This window comes from Ambystoma mexicanum, chromosome 11 (genome assembly GCF_040938575.1).
Source record: "Ambystoma mexicanum isolate Mex_15411 chromosome 11, UKY_AmexF1_1, whole genome shotgun sequence".
NCBI classification, from domain to species: domain Eukaryota; kingdom Metazoa; phylum Chordata; class Amphibia; order Caudata; family Ambystomatidae; genus Ambystoma; species Ambystoma mexicanum.
The window spans coordinates 1,369,655,288-1,369,681,907 of NC_090934.1; the positions used below are offsets into that span (position 1 = coordinate 1,369,655,288).

General features: G+C 46.2%; 1 protein-coding gene across 4 annotated transcripts in view; it reads left to right on the forward strand.

Moving 5' to 3' along the window:
* SPPL2A (signal peptide peptidase like 2A) overlaps nucleotides 1–26,620 on the forward strand; it is an 846,443-nt gene that overhangs the window by 517,380 nt on the left and 302,443 nt on the right. For all 4 annotated transcript variants that reach the window (XM_069624951.1, XM_069624952.1, XM_069624953.1 and 1 more), the window contains exon 9: nucleotides 26,148–26,229. In XM_069624951.1, the coding sequence (XP_069481052.1) occupies nucleotides 26,148–26,229 (82 nt within the window). The remainder of the gene's footprint in view (nucleotides 1–26,147; nucleotides 26,230–26,620) is intronic.

Here is a 26,620-nt window from a genome sequence, read left to right on the forward strand (position 1 = left end):
CAGAAAAAATGCCATACAAAAACAAATTGAAATATATATTTGGGGGGGGGGGTGGGTAAGGGGTTAAAAGAGGTGGGCAGGGGTTCAGGTGAGGTTAATAACATAGGGAAATGGGGAGAATAGGAGGACCACCAAATAAAAAAAATGTGAATAATAAATGTTTTTTCAATGGATTTGTTTCTGTAAAAAATCCATCTAAATAACTGTCAGTAAAATGACATAGAACCGATTCTGTTCCAAAAGTTAGGGAAACTTCAGGTCAGTATCTCTGCCTGTCCCACCACACTAGAGGGCTGGGGGGCAGAACGGAGTAAACTAGACCACCACTGATCTGAGTCAGGCAAGGGAGAGATTGGGCAAGGACTTTATGCCTCTGTAACCTTATGGATGGCATGGGGAAACAAAACGGTATGTTCACCTCCTCAACCCCCTTTACTCATATTTTTCCAGAGACCACTTCAGAGATTCTGGAATCAGTTTGGGCCATGTATGTCTCTGCTTGGTCTGGTCGAGGGAGGCCCAGGGGTCGCAGGTGCGAAGGTTGTTTCTGGGTGCAGGATTTTGTTTTGGTCGGTTGCAGGAACCTGTATTACAGTTCAAGAGACTAACAGTCAGCCTTCCCACAAAAGGAAGAAGTGTTATGCGGATCAAGCAATCACAGGAGACCTCCAGGGAACGAAGATGGGTTTTAATGAGTGTCATCAGTGCAAGGTGGCTGCAGGCAATCTTTGGTTGGTGAACAAAGAAGCAGGCCCTGCACGACTCCTGTTAGGACTAGAAGGCTGTACATGCAGGGACAGGTATCTTATAGCACATGTTGAGTATCCTTCAAGTTTCAAGGATGCACTCAGAATGGTGACGGCTGCAGAGAGGTACACCAGGAGAGATCTGGTCAGTACGCTGCTTGGTCCAGGGACACTTCAGAAGGCTAAACAGGCACGGATCCTTAAGCAGGGGTCGAGATAGCTGTTCCCACTGATGAAGCAGCTACATGGGCTGTCTTGAGATCAGTACAAAGGAGAATGCTTTACCAGGGCTTGGCTGGAGGCAATGCTGGTCAGCTTCAACGGTTGTCGTTGGTTGTGAATGGGCTGCACTTCTCCATTGAGTTCTGGCTTCAACGATGATCTGTTGACTGGCTGCAGGAGTAGGCCTTTTATCCAGGATTTGGACTGTATATGCCACGAGGTTACAAAGGAGTGTGGGAACCCTACTGAGAACGAACATGGGTCAAATACCCTGTTCTATGGAATTCCTTCCAGTCGGGAGGGTCTACAACCACGTTTTAGCCCACTGCACCCTTCACAGAGGAGAAATATCCATTTGCATATCAGTCTTTGTCCCACCAACAAGGGCAGTGCAGCACCGAAATGCTGGAGTTGCCACCAGGTCCACCAAGGGTAAGGATCTGCAGCATTTAAACTGGCAAGGGCTGTCCAATCATGGACTGCCCCAGGCCACACATTCTGCCCAGCAACAGACCCTCAGTGGCACAAATGTGGACTGACACTAGACATTCCCAGTCCCCACATTGGTTCTCACACACACTGACCATTACTTTGCCCAGGCAAGGGCTTTGCAGTTATGGCATTTCCAGACCCAAGTGGGCAGGAAGAAGGCCTGAGAACAAAATGACCAAAGAAAAGGCAAGAATCGTGTGGCATTGCCGTTTTACAGCATATGGTATTCTTTATGGCATTAAGCGGTAAAACGCCAGTAAAAAGTCGAAAACGTGATAGAAAAATATCCGCTGTCACCGGCCTATCCTTGGCACATTGCATTTATAACCACAAAGGTACCAAAGAAAAAGTTATAAGGATACAAACTATCCTAACCACACTTCACATTAGGGTGATGTATGCAGATTTATAAATAAAAGCAATTCATTAAGGGAGACATAGTTTATGTGAGAAACCTGAGGGTGTTCTCATGGATAGACCCCGAGGATCTTTTGTTCAGGTGGTCAGGGCACGGCCATCGCCTTTGGAACCAGACCATGGGGGTGGATCATTGCAGGAGGATCACCTGAACAGGGGCTCCTTGGGGACTGCGTCAGGAATGCCCTCGGGAGAGTTGTGGTATTCCTCCCTTTCCGACCCACCCCTACCTGACACCCCCTCAGTATACATGGGATGTGTTGAACCCAATTTTCCCATAATTATCAGAAAACACTGACTTCCCAACTCTCCCGCCCCCCCACCCCTCCTTCTATACACACACTGAGATGAAGAAGAGAGGCATCAAGAGAATGGAGTTCACTGATAAGAAACACACTCAGACACAAGACATACTCTTCCCTTTTAACAACAGTGTGTCCCCCTAACAAGGCCAGGCAAGGTCAGGCCTCCCTTGACATTCAGTCTCACCTGAGACCTATTAAGCCTCCCCCTCACTATAAAAAGCAGAACACAAAGGCACACTCTGAGCAAGCTGGGAAGGCTGGATGGTGCACGGAAGCCAGAGGGAGAGAGCTGGAGAGACCCTGGAAGGCCTGGAGGAAGGACGACTACCTGATTGTTGGGCGTATGAGTACCGGGGAGTCTGCAGTGGGGAAAGGGAACTGAACCTCCAGGGAGCCAAACCAGGGGCAGCTGGGGTTAACTGGCAGGGCCCACAACAGAGCTCCTGTCCTGGGCAAAACGGGCAAGCCCAGGCCTTTGAGGGGCAGGTGGCAAGACCCTGATCTCAACCAGAATCCCCCTGCCGCTCCCCAAAACCACCAGAGTGCCAAAAGGGGGAGCTAACAAAGTGAGAGCAAAATCAGAATGAAGGATTCTGGGACCGGAAGTCAAAGAACATTTAGTTTGTGAACTTGAAGAGCGGTCCAAGCCTGACTGAAGGAGGTCCCATGTGTGAAATTTAAGAAGAGGGTCCGAGCCCGATCGAGTGAGACCCCAGGAGAAAACAAGGAAACTGAATTGTGCTTCAAGGATGCCAGCGACCCTCCTCGGTGAATGGCAGAGTTGAGGAGTTGAGGCCAAGCCTGTGGTGTTAACCTTGACTCGTGGAAAACTGCAGAAACAAGAAGGAAGACGCACACAGCCGGTGAGTTTGCAAGCAACCTGAGAGACCGGTGTGTGCTCAGGAAGATTGAGGTTTGCAACAATATATCAACAGTGAAGGCTGCACACGTGTGGATGAGACATGAGGAAAGGCAGATCTGTGAATTAACTTTAAGATAAAGACAACCGTGGAATCAGCGATACTGAGCAACGGAGTGGTTAGGCGAAAAGCAGTAGCCCACTCGAAAGTCTCAGTGAAAGGTGCATTGTTTGAGACGATAAAAGTGAAGGAACTGTGGTGAAAGTGAACAAAGTTAACCCTGAAGGGTAGAGGAAAAGCTGAACAGTGAATTCTGAGTAGTCCTGTGGTGGTCTGTAAAGAAGCCACGCACATTTGAAAATAGACATCCGAAAAGCGGTCTGAGTCCGACTGAGGGAGACCTGAAGTTTAAAAAGCTTGGGCAAGGGAGCCCCAGTAAGTGTTCTTGAACTGTGATCGGTCTGAGCCAGGCAGAGAGGGACCAATGATCAACTTTGTACTGTGAGAAACCTGAGGCGTTTTTCCCATGCCATTCCTGTGGATCCCTGACTCAGGTGGCCAGGGAAGGCCATCGCTCTTGGATCCCAGCCCTGGGGATGGACAATAGAGGGAGGATCACCTGGGAAGGGGACCCTGGGAGACTGTGGGAGGAACGCCCTTAAGTGACAGTATTTTAAGTGACAGTATTTCCCCCATTCCGGTACATCCATTCCCAACGTCCCCTCTGTCATTCTGGGATACTTTTGTCAACAACCCTTTTGTACACAACACTACAGTTACCCCTTTTGCCTTGACGAAAACACACATGGGGTTTCCAGTATTCTTAGAAAAACTCCCATAATCCCTCCACACTGTTTTTCCCTGAAACCACTGGGACGAAGAGGAGAGAGATTGGTAGGTTGAGGATTACCGACAGAGAACCATGGGCACAGAAAAACCGACTCTCTCCTTTCTAGGTTAGACTGCCCCACTAACGAGGCCAGGCAAAGTCAGGCCTCCCTTCACAACCATGCACACCTACATTTAATCACTACTCCCAGGAAGTATAAAAGGTGGAGCAGCAGAGCACACTTTGAGTGAGTCAGGGATGCTGGAAGGTGCCGGAGAGAAGGGGAAAGCCCCAGTGAGCTGCAGGACCCTGGGAGACCTGGAGGAGGAGAAAACCCCCCAAACACTGGCCCTGCTATTTGAGAGGAGACTGCAGTCTGGAGGCATGAGCTATACTTCCAGTAGGCAAGACCAGGGGCATCTGGGGTTGCCTGCTGACAGCACCACAGCAGAACTCCTCCCCTGGGCCAGGCACGCGAACCCAAGTCTCTGAGGGGCAGAGGGAGAGACCCTGACCTCCAACTAACATCCCCTTTGAGCTCCTGCAGCTCCCAGTGCCCGAAAAAGCCATTTTTGGAGCTACGAAGTGGGAGCAAAATCAGCCCAGTGCATTCTGGGACCAGAAGTCCCAAAACCCTTGCTATGCTAAACTGAGCTTTGAAAGGAGTCTCAAGTCTGACTAAGGGAAGCTTTCTTAGTGAAGTGTGCTGAAAGAGAGAAGGCCCGATCCCGGCTGTGGAGAGGAAGTCCTTGGGTGAGACATGGTATCCCCCTTTCCTTCTTTTGTGAACCTTGAGAGCTGGAAAAGAGGTTACCCATGCCTCACCGAAAAACTTGGCTCCTGCTAGAAAGCAGATGCAGTAAAGTCAACACAACCGTTGAGTCGGGGAGATTGTGAACTGTGGCAAGTGTGAACCTGACGGAGGAATGCCGAGAGAAAGCTAAGGGAAAGGAACCCTGCTTTCTGATGAGATTGTAAAATTGTGAACTGTGGCCAGTGTAAATCCGATGGAGGGATGCCCACAGTGAGTTGTTGGTCTGAGCCCGACTGAGGGAGGCTAATGTTGAGAGAAGGATCGGAGCCCGGCTGAGGGGGCTCCTGGGTGAAGAGCAGATCACACTATGGGAATGTTTGAAAAATAACTTTTTGTTTTAAGGAACTGTTTGTTTAATTCATCAAGTCCTCTGAAGCAAGAGACTTTTTGGATAACGTGAAAGAGACTTGGACACAGAAGGTGCTGATATTATTCAAAGGAACTAATCTTGTGCCGGAGAAGCTCAGACGTGTGCTCTGCTTGAGTGTCCCGCCTTGTCCCGTGCTAAAAACCTGGGAAGGGAGATCCTTGCATATCATTTTGTGAACATTTTTTTTCTTCTAAACATTATCTCACATTATTTTTGCATAGCCGTAAGGATTGGCAATAGTTTTTAGACTCCACTAGGACTTTATTAATATTATTTGATGGTCGTAGCTTGCTCCCATCGTAGATTTAGGTTTAGATTAGGCGTTTATCTCACCCATTTTACAGTTTAATAAACACCCTTGAACTGTGATCACTTGTGTCCGTCTTACTTTGATACCATGCCTTCCTTACAGTACTTGAAAGGTCTGAGCCCGACTCAGGGAGACCTACCTGAACTTAGTGTTTTGGAAACAGTCCAAGCACGACTGAGGGAGACCAGCGTGAACTTTGTTTTTTTTTTAAACGGTTCGAGTCCGACAGAGGAAGACCGGTGTGAACCTTTTGTTGAGCTATATATTGAAGCTGGAAAGAGGTACTTTAACGTGGAAGGCCAGGCAGGCCACAATCCATGTTATGATCTGCCTTTCATTTTGAAGAACCTGAGCCAGAGTGTCATCCTGTCTATGGGGGCTGCCTTTCCACGTGCTGTCCAACGTGGGGAGGAGCGCTTAATCAGCCACATTGATTCTTTATAGTTTTGCACATTATTCCTTTTGCATACACATTTTTTCCCCACACACATTTTGTTACATTAGAGTAAGGGCTGGCATTAGGTTTTGTTAGCAAAGGCCATCTTGTATTGACAGACTCTACTAGGACTGTTATTTAATATTTGATGGTCGAGCATGCTCCCATCCTAGACGAAGGGCAAGATGGGCATTGTTCCAATTCCTTTTTTGAGGACAAGAAAGGTTTTCCAATCGTATCTTTTGCGTATGTCTTGCTTTTGATACCATGCTTCCCTGACATTTCCCAGTACTGATAGTCTTAGTGACTGATCAGTTTCCCTATAAACATGAACCCAAAGCAATGGAAGTAAAGCAGAAGGCTTTGCTTGCTTCCAAGAAGTCAGATCAGCAGTCAAAACAAAGCAAAAAGAAAGGGTGTGTCATAGAACTCTATCAGCCTCATTCCGAGTTTTGTGGTATCATGCCGGTAATTCCGGCGGGATGCCACCAAAACCGAATACTACCACCTGGTATTACCGGGAAATTACGGGCGGCAGGAATGCTGGTAACTCCCCATTTCATGGAGGTCCCATAGGACTGCATGGAGGTAATTGCAGCATGTTTTGGCTGGTGGGGGCCTGATCTACCAGCAGGTCGGGCCTGGAGGTAGGTCCGTCGCTTCCACCGGCAAACTTGGGTTTCCCCGGTCTGGAAAAAATGCTGGTGCCGAAATTATTGGCAATTTTACTGGCATTTTTTCCAGGCCTGGGAAACTGTAATGAGACCCTATATAGGGGAAGCAGCAAAAAGAACATCTTTCTTAACAGTTGGACTCAAAAAATGTATATTAGTACCTCAGTTGCTACCATAAAGGTACATTGGGATACTAATGCAGTAGAATTGACTGCACCCCCAGTGAAGTCAAAAATAAATTATAGGTGTCACCAGACTACTCCACAAAACCATTTAACTGTGTAATAATCACCCTATGCCATAAATGGGGTGTTTAAAAAGCACACCTGTCCTAAAAGCTATATAGGCTACCATAGGACTAAATGCTAAAAAGGATTGCAATGACAGGAAAAGTTAAATAGAAGTCCCTCTGGGCATTCAAATAAGCCAGAGACCCCAGAAAATCCAAAGAAAAACACTTTAGGGGGTTCCATAAAATGGTACATCGGAAACCAGTTATTCTGCCCTAATAGGCTTGTTTCCTTATGGCCTGAGGAGGTTGTTGGCACACCCACCCTCCCCGGGTAGGTGTATTTTGCTATCATACCATTAGTCTGTCAGGGGTTTGACTCACCACCTTTTTGCCGGGATAGCCTTTTGTTTGCCTCTTGCCGGACAGGTTGTCTCCGGCATGTAAGCCTTGGCAACTCTTTCACTACAGGGCTGAACATGCAGAATGGCCTTGTTGAAGACACCTGAGAAAAAAAGGCTCTTCTGCCTCACGGAGCAAGCCTCCTTACTCTGCAAAGGATGATAGTGTTATTTTGTTTACTTCTGCCAGCACTTCCACAAACCATGATAACTGGGTCAGACATTGGGTCCTTCTGGGTTCCCAGAGATTATCGGTCCACGGTGAACTGGTCTGCCCCACAAGCATCCAGATTAGGCTCCTATATGACACCCTGTCCAGTTCTGTACTGACTTTCAGAACCAACTGCATTTTGTGCGGGATGCTCTTCGGCTCATACTCAGGCCGGTCTCATCTGACCAACTAGATAACTTGAGCCGGAAGAATCCCTGTTCTCCAAATACAAACATTTCATGACAGCACCACTAATGAGAGCCTTTTTCAAGGGGATCATTATAGAGGTCATGCTATCAGTTCCCCAACTACCAGCTCTGCCACAAATTCCTTCTACTGTCACCCCTCCAACACCGTCCCACCTTCACCAAACATTTCCACTGCCCCTTCCAAATAAGCCTGCAGCACAAACTTCTCCACAGGATATAGCCATTAGTCTTCTAGTATAGATTTGGCTTTGGATCATGTTAAAGGTTTTTATACCACTTGCATGGTCTCACAGCGCTCTGGCAGTTCTGTGAAAAAAAGGGGGTACGGTTAGTGGGAGGAGCGGGGAAAAAGAGCAAGGGAGCTGTGGTGTAGTGTTGGCAGCTTCAGTTCGGATGCACCATTCACTGAGCCTGGGTGCGAGATTCGGAGGCGGCTGCCGGGTGGTGTTGTGCAAGGTTATGTGTGCTATGTCTTATTGTAGTGTTGTGAAGTATGTGTGGTTTGATGTGCTGAGGAGTTCTAATTGTCTTTCGTGCAGTATGTGAGAGGTGTATGCGAAGGGTTGAGTGGTAGTATTAGTTCCTCCAGATGCAAGTGATAGTTAAGTAACACAGTTCACCCAGAGATGACAAATGACTAGCTAACACAGTTCACCTAGGTTTGGTGAATGGCTGACTGACACAGTTCACCTAGATGTGATGAATGGCTAATATTCACAATTCTGTCTAGATGTGACACAAGATAATATGCACGATTCTGTCTAGATGAGACGCAAGCTAATATCCACAATTCTGTCTGGATGTGACACAGGCTAATATTAGCATAGAGTTTATTTACAAACTTTTGTTCAGGAATTCCTTCCTTAGTTAAGCCAAAATATTTCATAAAAAAAGCCAAGAAAAAGAGGGGGAGTATCCACGCAAAATCATCTAAGAGGGAGATGAAAGTGGAGAACACACACGTCAGATGTATGTTGTTTTCAAGCCGTATTTGCATCCAGTGGGGTTTTCATTCAATCGAGATATTGAGACAAAGTCCTGGAGGGCAGCTCCTGGTCTCCCCCTTCTTTGTCGTATCCCAGGAATTTCTCCAAAAATATAAGTTCCAGGAATGATATTAATGCTTTCATCAGGCTTGTGTCGTGCCCTCCATTGAGGCGCTCCCAACATGCATCAGCCTCTTCACCATAGGTCTTACCCATACCCTTGTATAAGAGAACAGTTCTCTGTGTTCTTAGTTCCGAGCAGAAGAGAATCCAATGTTTTAGCGATTCCTGCTGAGCCCCACACAAACGGCATCTTTCGTCCTTAGAGATTCCGTGTCTACACTAAGTTACTTTAGTATGAAGAACGTTTAAACAGAATCTCAGGAACATATCTCTGTGCTTGGCTTTAGGAATTTTCCTCAGATATTGTGGGGCGATGTTTAACTGCCCACTTAGCATATTTAACAAGGTATTGGTCTTAGATTTAGATCTCTTTTCTTCGGTTTCCTGCCAGTCAGTTGCCCACAAGGCCCTCTAAACCAGCAAAGGATTTTCAAAGAGGGTCTCAACTGACAGACCCAATCCATGTAATGTTTCCAGACATTTTTCTTTCCACTGGTTTAAATGCCATTCAAACAATTCCTTTTTCTCTCATCCTTATGATCTCAAATTGTGGCAGGCATTCCTGCAAGGAGAGTTTACGGAAGATGGACAAAGATTTCCAGACAGTTCTTGCATATAGTGACAGGAGTCCCAATTCATGTCTTATTATGTCCATTGGGATTGCATTTGGAAGCTTTAAGATCTTCGTCCAAAATGTAGTTTCCAGGCTTTCCCAACTTTGCCATGCGATTCCCAATCCGGCCTCCGCCGCATAAGTTAGTGACGGTACAACCTTTTGTTATAGAAGCTGATAAATGGGATCAATGAGAATTTTCCATATGTTTTCCCAATTATCATGCCTTGGGCAGCTAGCTGTTTTACTTTTAGATTCAAACTTAAATTCCAAGGTTTCTTGTACCCACTTGTACTGATTAGGATTCCTAAGTAAGTAATTGAGCTGTTTATTTTGATTTTATTTTTATTCAAAACCCATTTTTTTTTCCTTATGTTAGTCCTTTCCAAGATTTCTGTCTTTTTGGTTGTTAATTTTCAGACCATTTTGTTCGACATAGGTCTGCAGGGCGTCCAATTTTTTCTGGAGCCCAATAGGCGTTTTTGTCTACGAGCAACAGATTGCCAGCGTACAATAACCATCCTGCAGAGGTCTCATTGATCTTCGGAGGGCAAGAACACGGGGGATCTAACACATCCTTCATGTCCGTAATATAGATATTAGGATTGGAGCCGGAGGACATCCCTGTTTTAGGCCTTGATGGGTTTTTATTTATTTTGTCAAGTTCCCCGCTTGATCTAATCTTAATTGCAGTGATGTCCCGGGTGTGCAGGTCCTTGATAGCTGCGATTAGATCCTTCGAGCAGCCCATCATTGACGTTTTGGCCCATCGTTTGACTCTGTCAATGCTGTCAAAGGCACTTTCCATGTCAATGCAAGCCATATACATGTTGTTGTTGTTCCCTTTAAGGTTTTCATCTTTAGGAGGTTGATTAATAGTAAATTCAAGCTACAACCAACATTCCTAACAAATCCCGTTTGTCTTGTGTCGTAGGTGTTTGACTTTGTCACCCAATCTTTTAATCTTATTAACAGGACCCCAGCAAAGATTTTACCCAGGACATTCAGGAGGGCTATGTGTCAGGTGAGGACTAAGGCAGCGAATATGGCAAGGGAAATGTGCACACATTCACACAATGAATAGCTTTGAGTCAAACAACATGCACATAGGAACCAAGACTCATGTATACTAAAACCCAGGAGTGCAAACAGAGTGTGACAACAATACAAATATTTGAAAAGGGATGTGGGGTAAGCACTTGGACACTCCTTATGACTGCAAGGAAAGTCGGCAAGCTCCTTTCCCACTATGCTATTACAGATACTGACAGCGCTAAGCCCACATAGAGGGCAAGCAAGGACAGGATCTGTGAGCTAACACTCTTGATGGTATTGAATAAGAGAACTTAAAAACAGTACTCATGAGGATGAGAAATACCACTTGAATGTCAGTAAGCCCACGAACTCTGTTGATCAAACAGGGACCCAGAAAGGCTATAACAGCAATGGAGGATAACTAAATACATAAGACTCAAGACAAGGGGCAAGTAGGAATAGTGATTATAGAATAGTGAGGAAAACATAGGCATTCACAGAGGAGCTAGCTACAACAGCACACCACACCTAATAATCAATGGGAAATAAATGCAGAAGTGCAAGGAAAAACATGGAATGGATTCCAAGAGAAAGTGCAGGAGCAGGGAAAACGAAATTACAAAGGCAAACTTCCCCCACCCATCCAAGGAAAAAGGCAGAAAGCTAATCTATTTAGAGGAAAGCAAAGCATCAAGGTTTACAGCAGCAAAGGACAAAGTCAAAGAAAAAAAAGAACACAGGTAAACTGGGCTGCACCAAAGGGAAAAGCACTGAGAAAAGCTGCCTGTAAATAGACAGAAAGGGAAATCTGGAAGGCAAAAATCAATTAAGCTCATAAATTCGAAATCCAGGGTAAGGAACAAAGAATAGAAACTAGGAACTAAGCACAAAGCTAAGAACCAGGAACAAGGGACCAGTCACAAATGGGAACACTGCATCAATGACCAGTGCTGGACTGAAGCAAACTGAGGCTTTTAAAGCTGCTTAACGAGCACATGTCTCAGGTGTGCTGATTGCTGCACCTGCAGCCACAGGTGTTGCCTATCCTCCACCCAGCCTTGTCCTGCAAGGGTGGAAGTGAAGCAGTGGGCCAGGCATTCTGGGAAGCATAGTCATTTGATTAAAGAAGCATGCTGGCTGCCGAAAACCTGGAATGGATCTGGAAGGGAAGTAGCTTGGAAAATGGGGATTTAGCACTCCCAATTCATCACAGCACTGTAGCATAAGGTTCAGAGGAAAAGTCCAGTAGGGGATAAACCCCAAATCATGCCCCCAAGTGGTGGGAACGGGAGCGAAGGGAGCGAGTCGTGACACTATGACAGTATCTCTTCTGTCACCCTTCTTATAGATGGGGGTGACCACAGCTCACCTCCAGGATGTCTGGACTTTTCCACAAAGAGCAATCCTGTTAAAAGGTATCAGACAGAAATCGGCCCAGGCTTCCGGGGCCTCCTTAAGCATGGTATTCGTTAACCCATCCGGGCCAGGAGCCCTGGAGTTGCTCGCTTTTGATATGATGCCTTGACTTTCTTCTTCATCAAATTAAATTTTCCAAGGGTCATTCGGTTGCCAATCATTCTCCTTCTGCCTGGTTTTCCCCTTAGCAAAAAGAATTTCAAAGTGCTCGAACCATTTTCTCTCGTGTATTGCGTTAAGTTGGAGCGAGCCATTATCAATGTCTCTCCCGTTCAGCAGTTGCCAGAGGCTTCTTTATTTTTTTCGAGTTGATGGCCCGCATTATGCATTCTGCATCATTTTGATAAAGAGCAACCTGATGTCCTTTGACCCAGTTCCTGTAACGTTGTTTCGTTTTTTTGGTCTCTTCTCTCCTTAGTATAAATGTGAGTGTCGGTTGGATTTCTAAGATCGTAATTCAGGCGATGTTTATAATAGGTCACTTATGGGTAAGATGCATGTTGGAGCATAGTTTTTGTTCCTTTATTTGAAACCACCCTAAAGAGGGACCGGCTCTGTTCGTACTCGACTTCTTCCTCATCGGTCTGTTGCCAAGCTTTCAACGTCGTCATCAGGGGAGGGATGTTATCTGGTTTAATGCATAATCTGTTTTTCCCTGTGGTTCAACTGACAGTGGCTCCAGATTTTTGATCTCGGTTGTATCTGTGCAGTCTGCCCTGGTCTCACACACGTCAGTACCAGGAGATCATGGTCACTATGTTCAGTTGGCATCACTTTTAGGGAAGATATGCTCAAAAAGATTGAACCTGTCACAAAGAAGTAGTCCAAGGTAGCACTGAAACATTTTGAGTGCTAGATTGGTGCACCCATGAAGTCTCCCTCACCCTGGCCATTTACCATATGAATATCCCTTAGAAAGGTTTCCTTGAGCCACTTCTGTGATCTAGTGGTATATTTCCCTTCCTTTTTCCCTGTCTCTCCTGGGTGTCCCAAGCTTGAGTATAGACAGTCTATGTTAAGGTCGCCACAAATACTGATCCACAAGCCCTCCATTTTCGCGTTGTTAGGCAGAAACCTGTGCAATTCCCTCTGGGACCACTGCAAAAGATTTAGGACTACAGGTGTTTGGCAGTAAACCCACTTGGTAGCAGTCTGTACCACACAGATTCACTTGGTAGCTGTGGCTGAGCAGTCAGACTTCCCTCAGGAAGAGTTAGGCAGTATACAGAGTATTCACAATACGTCAAGAGAACATAGTAGAACAAGTAAACACTGATCAGGGCTTGGTGTAAAAGAGATATAATTATTTATTCAAAACCACATCTAGAAAAACACACAGGCACAAATAGTAAGCAATTCAAAAACACGGTCACTAAAAGATATACACTCCCTTAAAAAGAATATTAGACAAGTCTTAAGTAAAGCTCCACTTATTTTCAGACAGCTGTGAGCGCTTAACGTAGATGGCACTCTAATAATTCGTTTTAAAAAGGGAGAGAAAAGCAGAGAACAAGTTGAAACAGATCCCAAAACTTTATCAGAACATAACAAGAGAGGAAGGCAAAGTAAAAACCGTGAAGTTAGAGTTCAAGAGGCCGGACCACTTTCAGAGGATCCAAACGAAATGTGTCCAAGGTCACACGGTTGCAGTGCACGAAAGTCTTGTAGAGGTTCAAAAAGGAGTTGGACCAAAGAAAGGGACCAGTTAGAAGGTCAAGACGGCCAGCCCAGTCCAGAAGGTTAAGGGGTTATTATTACCTTGTAGCAATCTTTAGAAAGGGAGGCCTGGCAGACACGGTACCTTAATGGGGTGAGAACGCTCCAGCGGGGGCAGTTGTTCCTGGCAGCGGATGCAAGTCGGTGCTTCGTCCGGGGGAAGAGAGGATCTCGTCGTGGAGGAAGACAGGAGTCCGTTGCACTGCCAGGGAAGAAACCAGCCGCAGAGTTTCTCAGGTACAAGGAGCGATCCGGTGATTTGCGCTTCAGTGGTGAGTGGCTATCCGGCTGCCGGGGTGCTTGGCACGGGCAGTTCGACCACAAACCGGGCTGGGGTGCGAAGAAGGAATGGTAAACTGGTTGTGCCCACCAGTCAGGTGAAGAAGCCTCTCCAGCCGGGAGATCTTCTCTGTCGTCGGGAAGTGGTGAGTCGGTTCTGCAGGGCTCCACCGGTGGTGTCGTCGTGGTAGGTCGGCTCAGTTTCTCCCTCGTCGGATTCTCAGGTCCTGTGGCGACTTCTCAAGTTCCAGTCCCCAAAGCCCTGCTTTTATGCAGAAAACCCCCATTCACTCAGCCTAGCTGTCTCTCAAACATGCAAAGTGGTGAGCCGGCCGGCTCACCACTTGGGCCAATCACACAAGAGTGCGACTTGAGTTACCAAGGTAACTCAGTCCAGGGTGCCTAAACCCCCTCCCACACCCCCTGTGGTACCCAGAAAGAGTGGCACCACTTTTGGAGGCTTCTGTGGAGAAGCCCGCCAAAAAGTGGAACAAAGGGCTCGACTTGGGTTGGAGTCACAGAAGAGAACACAAATGCCATTTTAGACTCGAGTCTTGGCAAAAAATACCAACCGGGGAATTAATATTAATTAAATAAACTGGCGGCATGTTCAAGGCTATGAGAATTAAATAATTAAAGTTGGTAGCCTCGAACAATGGGAAAATCCCATAGGAAAATATTCGCGGTCGAATATAAAAAGTAGTTTCCACTGCCACCAGCCAAAACTCGATCAGGGGGGACGGAGACGTGCCCCCTCGACTAACAAACCCTGGGGCAATCAAATTGCCCCGACCAGTATGTCCACAATATGATGGTTTGTACTGGTTTCTGATAATAATTTGGGACTACTAAAGCCAATGGTGACTTTACATTCCCTGGGAGACAGTAGTCAGTCCCAGGGTATGGAGTCTATGGTGGGGTGTCACTATGACACCCCTGTGTTACTGCACGGAGGGTGCTGTGTAACACACAAAGGAAAAACACATGAGACTCTATGGAGTAAAGGACCCCATAGCCCATAAAACACATTAACAGTCAAAGGAATACCATAAATCATGTCCAAGAGTGGGAGAAAGAGTCTCACTCTTGGCAGGAGGAAAAAACAAACTCCAGAAATCCAGCAAAGCTGCTGGGGGGACTCACTAGGTTAGGAAATTCAGCCTAAAGAGAGAATTCTCCCTAACACGCGTGGATCCAATCTATCCACTTCGTGACACAATCAATAAAAAGGTAATTTTCCTTTGCATTGGGATTCCAGTATAAGTTAAAGACAGCCAGGTTTCTCTGTGTTTCGTTCGGGCCGTCTATTAACTTCATTATTATTATTTGTATCAAAGGGTTTGGATGTATCACCTTTAAAACCTTTCCCAAAGAGTGGGTGTTTACAAAGGTTAATAGACCTGAGCTTGGTCTTCCTCTAGCCTCTTTTGTTTCTATATTTAGATAGCCAATGTAGCCATCTAGAAGGGGTGTATTTGTATTTGTATATTTATTGTGCTTTCTATAGCGCCTTTGTCCAAAGCGCTTTACATAAGACGATCAACAGTACATTAAAACCAGCAATGCAAATCAGTGTTCAGATACTGCCAGTATCATTCAGTCAGAAGACTGAAGCAAGTGAGTTTTTTAGAGAGGAATGGAACAGAGGATAAGAAGTAATGGAGCAAAGAGACAGAGAGAGCAGCTTCCAGTGAAGAGGGGCAAGGAGCTGAAAAGAACGAAACCAGGATTGAGCACAGGGGGGGGACAGGGAACATTAAGTCTAAAAAGACCAGCAGAGCTGAGAGGACCAGAAGGAGAATACAATGAAAGGAGAGATGCAAGGTAGTCAGGGGCAAGTCCATAAAGAGATTTAAAAACTAAGCAAAGAAAGTTATATTTAAGCTGAGAATAGAAAGGCAGCCATCGACGAGTGAGGCAAGAGAAGAAGAGATTGCGTCCTGATAGGAGAGAAGGCAGAGTGAACAAATAGAAGAATGATAGATTGATTTAAGAGGAGCAAGATGTGAGCAGGGGAGACCAAAGAACAGAGCAGAACAGTAGAATAGTTGGGAGAAGATTAACCAAGATACAAGAAGCTTTGTGGCGTGAAAAGTAAGAAATGGGCAGACCTCGCGAATATTGTAGAGATGAAACAGACAGGCGCGCGATGTAAGGGAGATATGATGGGCTGAGGAAAGACTAAAATCGAAGTAAAGACCAAGATTGCGGGCAGTGGGAAAAATAGAGACTGGAGGGAGGAAAAGAAATACAAGAGGGAAGAGACTGTGACAAGAGAGTGTTGTGGGGGGGGGGGAATAAGACTTCAGTCTTTCTGGCATTTAAAGTGAGGAAATGAGAGGTCCTCCAGGATTTAATAGCAGAGAGGCAGGATGAGAGAGTGTGATGAATATCAGGTGTGAAAGATGAGATGGAAATAAAGAGCTGAGTATCATTTGCATAAAATTGGTGTGATACTCCAAAAGATGAAATAGGGGCAAGAAAAGAAGTATATAAGATAAATAGGAAAGGACCAAGAACTGACCCTTGAGGAACGTCATGATCGAGGGAAAAAGATGGAGAGGTATTGCTGCCCAAGGAGACAGTAAAAGTACAGTTGGTTAGATAGGACGAAAACCACCATAGAACAGACCCATGAAAACCGAAGGAAGAGAGAGTCCAGAAGCAAAGAGTGATCCACAGTGTCAAAAGCAACAGACAGGTCAAGAAGTATAAGAACAGAAGAGTGTTTCGAATAACAAGCTGTGAGAAGAGAATTGAGCACGCGGGTCAGGGCTTTTTCAGTAGAATGGCGTGGACGAAAGCCAGACTGAGTAGTGAGAAGGAGAGAAAGACCAGACACAAATGTTGAAATTTGTGAATAAACAAGACGCTCAAGAAGCTTAGATAGAAAAGGTAAAAGAGATATAGGATGAAAAATTTGAAACGAGAAGGGGGATTAGCTGTAGGTTTCTTTAGGATAGGAATAATGATTGCATGTTTGAAAGGGTGTCTTCCTTACCCATGACTCCTGCAAGCAGATTACTTCTAGTTTCACCAGCCCCGGCTCATGAACTTCAAACAGATGGGTGAAACCTCTGTTGTTCCAGTTACCTATTTGTAGTACTCCTGGGCCCTTATGTTCAGTCCTCTATTCCGAAGGAATGGAGCTTAGCGCTCTCAGAGCCAATCCCACGAACGAGGCCGTTTCCTCTGCTAGGTTGAGGCAGCTTCAATCCATCTCTCGGTTTGTTCTCCGGATAGTGAACTTCATGCGGTCTGGGCTGCGTAATCTGACAAGACTTGCTCTTTCGGGTCTGCTGACTCTGCGGTTTTCTGTTTTACTCCCTTTGGGGCATTCTTCGGCCTCCTCTTTTATCATGGGGCCAGGTCTATCCCCACCATCGGTGAATGAGGATCTGCATTCCTTTAAGTCTAAGCATAAAGCCCATAAATCGTTCACTGCCCCCACCAACATTCTTTTTAGAGCCGTGGATTTAAACATACACGGTCGTTTTCGTGTTCATTTGGAAAGGCCACAATTTTAATATCTTTAGATTCCATCACATGTAGTTGTAGTATGTGATGTAATAGGCTCATTATGTTGCTACGGTTCAAAACTAGACCATCCTCTGCTTTCAGTACCCTCTCCAAGATCACTTTTCTGTTTCCCTGAGCGGTAATATGCCTTCCGGAAGGGTTAGACTTTTTTTATTGAATTGATATTTTATTTCTATCCCGCTCATACACAAGTGTTTCAGAGCACGGCAAGGGAGGCGAACAGGGGAGAACAAACAGCAATCTTACTAGGCTCAGTGACATTGAGAACGCGCAAGTGCATGGGAGAGGGAGAGGGGAAAAGTGCATGGAAGGGGGAGAAGTGGAAAGTGCAAAACAAAGGAGAAACAGATACAAAATAATTAAATAAATAATAAAGCAACAAACTGTGGTAGTGCAGCCAGTAAGGGACAAGTGCTGGGTTAAAGGCAGCAGACAGGGTAGGTCTGATAAGTGCAGGAAGAACAAGGGGGGTACAGATACAGACCCCAGTGCATGGGGTGGCCTGGAGGCAGAGCGGGAGGGTGGCAGGGTGAGTAGGTACCTGGGACCGGAGGACAGAGGGTGGCCAGGTGCACTGTGCTGAGAGAGAGAACAGATCAGCAGGGGACATGGGGGCGAAGGCAGAAGCAAAGAGGAAGGTCTTGAGGTGCTTCCGGAACCAGAGATGGTTCTCCTCAAGTTTCAGAGTGGCAGGGAGGCTGTTCCAAAAGGAGGCCCCAGCCAAAGACCGATATCTACCCCAGCTTGTTTCCTTGAAAAACGACTGACCCTGAGGGAGTTGGAGGTAGAGGAGCGAAGAGCTCGAGAAGGGAGGTATTTGTGCAGGGATAGCTGAAGGTATTTTGGACCCAGGCCCCAGAAAGCCTTGTGGACAATGCAGAGGGTTTTGAATTTAATCCTTGCATCCACTGGGAGCCAATGGAGAAGTTTCAGAGCTGGAGAGATACGATCCCAGGGCTTGAGGCCAAGGACAAGTCTTGCAGTCTTGTTCTGGATTAGTTGCAGAGGGCGGAGAGTAGAGGCAGGTAGATTTAGAAAGAGGCTGTTAAAATAGTCCAACCTAGAGAGAACCAGAGCTTGTTAGACGGTGAGCTCCTGGGCGAAGGAGAGGAAAGGCAGAGTAACTCTGAGGAGGTGCAGGAGGAAGTTTGACTTTTTAGAGACATCAGAGATGTGGACGGAGAAGAAAAGTGTGGAGTCAGAGGTGACCCTAAGGTTTTTAGCCAAGCAGGCAGGAGAAGAAGGAGAGCCAAGGGAGGCCAGCAAGAGAGTGAGGGGAAAAGATGGTGAAGGTGTGCCGATGAGGAGGATCTCCATCTTGCTGGCATTCAGACAAAGATGATTGGCGGAATACCAATCTTGAATGGCAGTTAGGCAATCCGAAATGAGAGAAGGAGAGGAGATGGCTGAGGGCAGCCTGAAAATGAGTTGTGTCGTCAGCATAGCACTGGAAATTTTAGCAGCAAATGGCAATGCAGTGGGCGAGAGTTGCCAGGTATTGGTTGAAAAGCCAGAGCGAGAGGTTAGACCCCTGGGGAACACCACAGGTAGAGAGGAAGATTGATGATAGGAAGGACCCAAGTAAGTTAGTTTGTTTTGAGTATAGGTGGAGGTTTTGCCTCACATCACATCCATACGAATTCCCAGCTCCAGGACGCTTGCCCTTGTGGAATTGTTCTAGCATTTTATTTAGTAGTAGCGACTATCGTCCTGCAGGAGATGAGTTTAAAGGCCAGTCGCACCCTTTTCTCCTCCAAGGTCTCAAAAGCAGGATCATTAAAGGAATGCGACGTAGTTTCCGGTTTCTGCAATTTTCTTTCCAGAGTTAAAGAAGAAATCTGGTTGGAGGTTGCTGCGCAGCTCACTGCAGAGACCTCCGACTCGTAATCTGCATAAGCGGATAACGGTATCTCCGTAGTTTTTCCTAGTCTGTTGATTCTATGTCGAGTGTTCAGATGTACAAGGTCCAGCCAAAGGTTTGCAGTACGTCGAGGGCTTTTTGGAGTCCACTGGACTTTCTTCTTCTGTTCTTTGTCAGGTATAGTTGAGGAGCAGGTTTAAGGTTCCTAATCAAATTCCCTGTGCCTCTGTCTTTTGATGATATGCCGATAGGCAAGTTTTTAGATTAAGGCAGTTGAACATGTTTGGTCTTCCTTAACGCCTTCTTCTAGGAGTCCGGCAGTTTAGGACTATCCTTCCCAAAGATAGGGAAGTGGTCAGTGTTCAGCAGTGCAATCTCCGTAGGGGCCCACCATTTCTACCCTTTTTGCGGTGTGCTCATAACCGCAGTCGCTGGTAGACGGGAGGGGGTTCGTGGTGTTTCCGTTGTCCCCTGTTTTTTTGGTTTTCCTCTCAGTATCACCTTCCTGAACTGGCGAGTCTTGAGTCCTACTGGCTTCTGGCAAGAATTCCTCTGCGCCAGTACTGAATGAGCAAGGTACTTCAATTGTTGTAATAGTTTCACGGACCATGCTTCCTACTTCGTGTTGTCTCGTCAATGTGCTTCTAGATCTATCTTGAGTTTTCATCAATTTATTGGATCTCTAAAGCACTCCCAAGAATTCCCTTTTGTCCACTGTTGCCTCTTCAATTACGTTGACCAAGGTTTTGAAGAGCACCCCCTATCTCTTTTTCCTTTGCTCTTTTTTCTCACTGCGCTTCCATTTGGAATTCGATTAAGATGACTTTGGAGTGCATTAGGGCGAGGAGGGTAGATTGATACTTGAAGTTGTCGTTCAGGTCGTCATATAGCTTCAGGAACGGTGACAGAGTAATTGTAACCTTTGAACTAATTGCAGCTTGAAATGACGCACGTTGTTCTTACAACCTGTTGTTCTCCCTATCCCTTGCTATTTCCTTTTGAGTGTTTGTTTGGTTTTTGTGCTTTCTGCATCCAGTCGGGTAATGATTTTCTTCTGAGTCTGTATCTTTACTTGAGTCCTCAAGGGCCTGTCAGAACCTGGACTTCACTTGTCAGTTTATGCTTTTTATTCAGGCCGGGCGTGTTTAGATCACAATCTGACCCCACTTCCAGTAGAGGCCTGTTTCTTGCACTTCTTTGGTGGGTCGTGCTCAATTCCAGGGTCACAAGGGGAGCTGTATGAAGATCACCTTCAACAGCTATGGACGGTTTCACAGCCGGGTCTTGCTGATGTCCCATCGCCGGGTTTCCCCTACAAGCGGGGGAGGCCATGCGGGGCCCTTGAGTTAGCTTGCTGGCGCCCTCCATTCTCAACTCCTCCACTTCTTGAAAGGTTAGGTTTTGTGTTGCCAGTCCCACGAGGCCGGTTTCCCCAGTCAAGTCTCTATTCACCGGGGAGGACTTGTCCGTCGTAGAGACCGGACGCTCCGCATCAACTCCTTGAATGGCCTGTGTTTGAATATCAGCCGAGTCAGGAGTCAAGTCAGGAGTAAAAAGTAGTTCTGGCCATTCGTTCTCCTGAATCGGTGGAGGAATTGCCTTCCCGGCATTTGAATCTCTCCTTTCCTTTTGGCATGCCGGCAGTTCTGTTACCATAACAGTTTCTCTCGGCTTAGAGTGCCACTTTATGTTCTTCATGCTTGCCAATGTTTTACTTCTTGGCTGTATCTCTAAACTGACTTCTTTTTTCCCCTTGGTGATAAATTCCGTGACTTAGAGTTTGCATCACCTCCTATGATTGATATAGTTTTGGCCGACGTGAGCCCGGTGCCAGCAAACTGCCGGCCGTCACTGTGTGCTGGGACCCTCTTCTGGGTGTTACAGCTCTTCCCGCTTTCATCTGTCACCCGGATGTGAGAATTTGTACGCGCTAACCCAGTTGTTGCATCATTCAGTGGGCCCAATGATCCCATATGATCTTTCTTGGGCAGTACCGTGGGGGCTACCAGCTCTGAGGTAAGTATCCCTTGTAGTTTGGGCAGAGTGCAGGCCTAGGCAATGCACGGTCCCTCGGGTGTCATTTGTCTGATAGGTCGGGCTTGTAGCAATCCGCAAGGGTCAGATGACCACAGTTAATCAGGAAGGTGAGCGGGTGGAGTTAAGGGCTTAGCGCAGGCAAGGAAGGAAAGTTGAAGATCCGTCTCCATAGAGGAGACCGGGACGGGAATCCTCAAGTCTGCCCAAATGAGATGTTAAAGGAGTGGGAGGGATTATTTCCTCAGGAGCAGAGTCGCACCTCACCGGGACAGATTTTATAGGTTTATCCGCACACTATGTAGCACCGCTCCCCCCGATTACCAGCGATAATCTTGTAACTGAGTTGGTGCCGAGTCCTTGTTGGTCCCTCATTTTCACGCCTCGGGTCCGGACCCATTTGATGCTGCCTCGACTTTGCAAACACTCTGACAACACAAAACAGTGTTTTGTAGATTTTGCTCATTTGACTCCTCCTCTGCAGCAGTAATGAAAAGCAGACTGGCACCAGCAAGACAGCAGCAGCACAAAACTAGTGTTCCAGACAACACTGTGACACACTGCTAGTATTCACAATTCTGTCTAGATGTGGCATGTGCTAATATTCACAATTTTGTCTAGATGTGACGCAGACTAATATTCAAAATTCTGCCTACATTTGATGCTGGCAATATACACAACTCTGTCTGGACTAGCTAGCTCAGTTAGAGTGCAGTCCACCTGTATGTAAGACATTGCGAACTAACAGTTATCCTAGATGTGAGACATGGCTGGCAACACAGTTCATAACTCAATGTTTGGGGAAACAGTTGCTAAATAAAAATGGGTACATGCAGGTTACAAGCTATTGGGTGGTGGGGAAGATAAGATATGAGAGAGGTAGGCGAATTTAGTGGGGCACAGTTATTGTTGTGCCCCCTGTCCGCACCACACTGTCTGTTGCTGCTGATTGATGGCTGCCCGCTTCCTACTTCTCTGGCGGACACCGGCAGACACGCTCTGGAGCTGCTTCTGCTGGAGCTGTCCTTTGCTTTGCAGTCCTTCGTCAAGGGGGCTGTATTGGGCACTGGGCTGCCCTGGTGAGTTGTGTGATAAGGGCACAATTAGCCAATCAGGGGAGGGGATGGGAGCAGGAAGGCTGAGGCAGCAAGATGCTAAGAAAAATGTCTTTAATGACAGGATCGTTAACGCCAAGTCGGAGACTAAGGAACTCTTTAAAATTTTAAAAGAGCAAGAGTCTACCACAGCTCTGGATGCTGGATTAGTAGTGAAAGACACGGCTTGGTGTCAGAGCATCCAGGATGCTTTGCAAAAGAAACTTCATGGTATTAAGGCCAGCATAGCCAGCAAGAAAGATGCTGCACTAGCTGAGGTTAGCAAGATGAGTGCAGAGGGCTTCAGAAGATGTTCCACTGTCCCTGAATTTAACTTTTCTCCGATTTCCTTAGAAGACTTGGCAGAGGTAGTGGCTCATCTCAAATCCACCAGCTGTAAGGGAGACTCAAGCTCAGCTGTAATTATCAAAACTTGTCCTCCAACTATGCTGTCAGCACTTCACAAATTTGTGAACACCTCGCTTAGGGAGGGCATGGTGCCAGATGATTTAAAACAGTCTTCAGTGACCCCCCCTACTGAAAAAAACATATCTCCCCACAAGAGACCCTTTAAAATTACAGGCCTATCACTAATGCTTTTTTGTTGAATATCCTGGATCGGGTGGCATACAAACAAGTGGCCCTCCACCTTGATAACTTTCCCATTTTAAATTGCAGACAATCGGGTTTCAGAGCCGACCACAGTGCAGAAACGGCACTGCTGGAATTAAAATCCAGGCTTCTTGTGCGCACTGACAAAGGTGTCTCCCTCTCCACTAAGCTTATGCTCCTAGAGCTTTCCACGCTTTCGACCCGGTAGACCATCCCATGATGGTCTCCAGGCTGGAAGAAGTGGCATACTTCTCTGCAGCTGCGTCCCGCTGGGTTGCATCGTTTCTTCACAATAGAGTAAGCAGGGTTTGCTCTGAGACAGCGGAGGCGGTTGCTATTCCTATTGAATTTGGTGTCCCACTGGGGTAGTCTCTCCTCTTGTTTATATAATATTTTTACAGCCCCCTTCTTTGCCATGCTGGAGCAAGAAGGGAAATGGTTCACAAATTTCGCCGACGACACCCAGTGTATTATCCCGCTGTCTGGCTTCCACGATCAAGATGAAGCCAATCTGAACAAAGCGTATGCCAGCATCGAAAACTGGATGGTGCTAAATGGCTTGGCACTGAACAGGCCTAAGACCGAGCTTATGATAGTGGGCTGACTGTGTATCCTATCCAAGCTGGGCCCGGCCTATGAGGGTTTTCAACTTGGTGATGTGGAAATCACCACACTTAAAGTTAAATCCTTAAGGGTTATCTTCGATCAGCACCTCTCCATGAAGGCCCACATGGGGAGTCTGGTTTCAGCAGCAGCATACTATCTGAAATTATTTGCCCGTCTATGCCGCCTTATCACACAGGCGAATGCAGAGCTCTTAGCCAGGGCCAATGTAGGCGCAAAATTGGATTATTGCTGTAGCCTCTTAACGGGTGTTAGTCAAGCCGAAACCAGCAGACTTCAAGTGATTCAGAATGGGGCTGTGAGGGTGGTAATGAGCCTTTCTAGATGTGATCACGTCTCAGATTCAAGAAGAGCTCTACACTGGCTGCGAGTGGTGGCACGAATCCGCTTCCTTTTGATTACCTTTTAAGTGCATACAGGTCACTATGCCACGCTACTTGAGGGAACTGATTGTGAGCAAGGCCGCTAGTAGAACGCTTAGATCTAATGGTCTCAAACTATTAGTTATCCCCAGAAGTAGATCTATGAAAGGGGGCCTTTTCAGTGGCAGCACCTACGCCGTAGAACGGTCTCCTGCAGGACCTTAGACTCGAACCTAAACTCAAGCCGTTAAAAAGGAAAAGCTGAAAACATGGCTGTTTTCTTAACCTCAGCCACCTTTTCCTTGTGATCCCCCTTGGCCGCCGTGTGATTAGCTGCAGTGTTGCGGTCTATATGTTTGTTAGCGCCCTCATGCCTCCGGGTCCATTGCTGCGCTTTATAAATTAATTAAAGTAAGATATAAATTAAGTAAAGTAAAGCAAGAAAGCAGAGGAGAGAGGGGGAAATGTGGATGGTGCTGGGATGCTTTAAAATAAGAATTGGGCTACAAAACAAACGAAACTCTGTGCGCTAAGGGCCCTGCAGCTCCTTACCTCACCAAACGCCCAGCTCGAGTGGGCTAGGGGTGAGGATTGCTGGAGCTGCTGCCTGTCTGGGGTTCTGGGTCTCGTCGGAGGCAGTTGAGCCAATCGGAAAGGCTGATGAGTGGAGAGGGATGCGGGCGGGGAGAAAAGGGAGGAAGGGGGGGAAATGTTAATGGCGCGGGGAATTAGGCTCCAAAACAACGAAACTGTGTGCTAAGGTCCCTCCAGCACATTACCTCACCAAACACCCAGCTGGAGTGGCTAGGGGTAAGGACCAGGTTGGACCGTACCCTGATGACAAGGGGTTCCTACATTTAAAAATGCTGGGACCAAATTCAACACAGAAAGGAGGTTTCCAGCAGTGCTCACATCCCTTTCCAACATCATGTGCTTTGATAAGCAAGGAAGATTTGGGAGGTCCATGGAGTTCAACCCATTAACAAGAAGTTTGATGTGCCACATAACTATTCCACAAGAGAAACTATGCCTCTCCACAAAACCACTGGCCGAGTCTGTGGTAGTTTTAGCTTCTACCTCCCAATTAAGACCATTGTCATAGGCATCCACTTCTTCTGCTATCCCAGTAGGGAAAGAAGAGAAATCCATGGATGCAATGGGAAAAAGATTAACCTCAACAGAGTCCTACTCTAACATCGTCACTATACACGTGGTTCTTGGAGCTTGCAGCTTTACCTGAAGAGAAGAGAGAACTTTCTGCCAGGTATTGCAGATTTCAAATGCTTGGCTGTGGACATGTTGGCAACCTCTGTACATATATCGACACAGCTGCTTGAGACATGTGTCTGGGTCTCGACATAAGTCAAGGTGTCCGAGTTAAGTGCACTAAACACATTCTTGGCGCTATGGTGAAGGTAAGGGCATTGCTCTTTGATGCCACGCTGCTGTTCCGTTCCTGCAGACATTTCATTCGCCAGACACTATAAAGAACACTCACTTCCACATCTCTGTTGGCAAGAAGTGTTAAACCATAATCTGAAGGGTCTTCTCGTCAGAAACTGGCCAGGTACTTGACGTCTTTGAGTGTTTTTATTATCCCTCTCAAAATGTAGGCGCTATGTTACAGGGCAGTGTTGCAGGCAATTTCTAGGCACTTTGTAGGATTCTGAGAATACCTGAAATTCTGAGCGTTTTTCAGGGCTTTTGCACCCCTCAGATTGTAGGTTCTTTTCAGGTTTCTCAAGCGGTCCTCACTGAAAAAGCTTCCCCACGTGCAAGCCAGTCTATAAGATGCAGACACTGTCTCCATTAGCGTTTGTGTACAGCCGATCGATGCTTCACTCCCTTGCCCCAAAAAATGACACGCTTCCTTCCAGCAGTATTGCTCTTCTTAAACCCTCCTTTTCAGCCCGGATTATTAGGGCTCACCATCAGTTTTCTTTTTAATTCTGTGGGCTCAGGGAGTTTTACCTCTACCTCTTTATCCATTAGGTTATGCATTGTGGCCCCTGTCACATGACATGGGAAGATTAGGTGCTATAATTCAGGTCCGACATCTTGGATGTTGTCTGTTACACTGTAGAAGCCATTACCTTTGCTACACAATGGGGACAAGAATTCCGATGAAAAGTTGCTTTCTAGGTAACTCATAGTTTGCATTTCTTAAACATTTTATTTTATGAGTTACGGGCACTTGTCACAATTATTTCTATGAATAAATATTCCAAATGAAAGTTATTGTATTTGAAGCCTTTGTGAGCAAAAGCTATTAGTTGAAATAACGTCAAGAGTAAAATAAAATATTTTCAGTTTCTTTTTGGTTTCAGATGGGCTTGGATTTTGCAAGATATTTTGGGAATCGCCTTCTGCCTCAACTTCATTAAAACTCTAAGAATGCCCAACTTCAAGGTATTTCATTAATTTTACTTACTGGGAATGCATTTCACACTGTTCATTTGTGATCAAGTCTAAATGTGTAGGTTTTGCTGCTTCTTTATACGATCTGTATTTTCATCTTGTTTCTGCTAGTTTTCCCATCAGTACAGATTTGAATTGCCATCTTCCCATTTCTAAGGGTTTTTTCAGAACCACTACTGGAATAGGGTTCTGGGAAGTCCGCTTGAAATGGATCTGCAAAGACTTCACACACATGCCTGATCAAATGTTCACTTGATAACAAGGCTGAACCTTGAAGCTTAGGCAAAGGCGATCAGGGGTTTGGTATAAAGTAAGATTAACGTACAATAAAGATTCTCAAGCAATAAATTGTTAACGCAGATGAGTGCAAAAATACTCTATT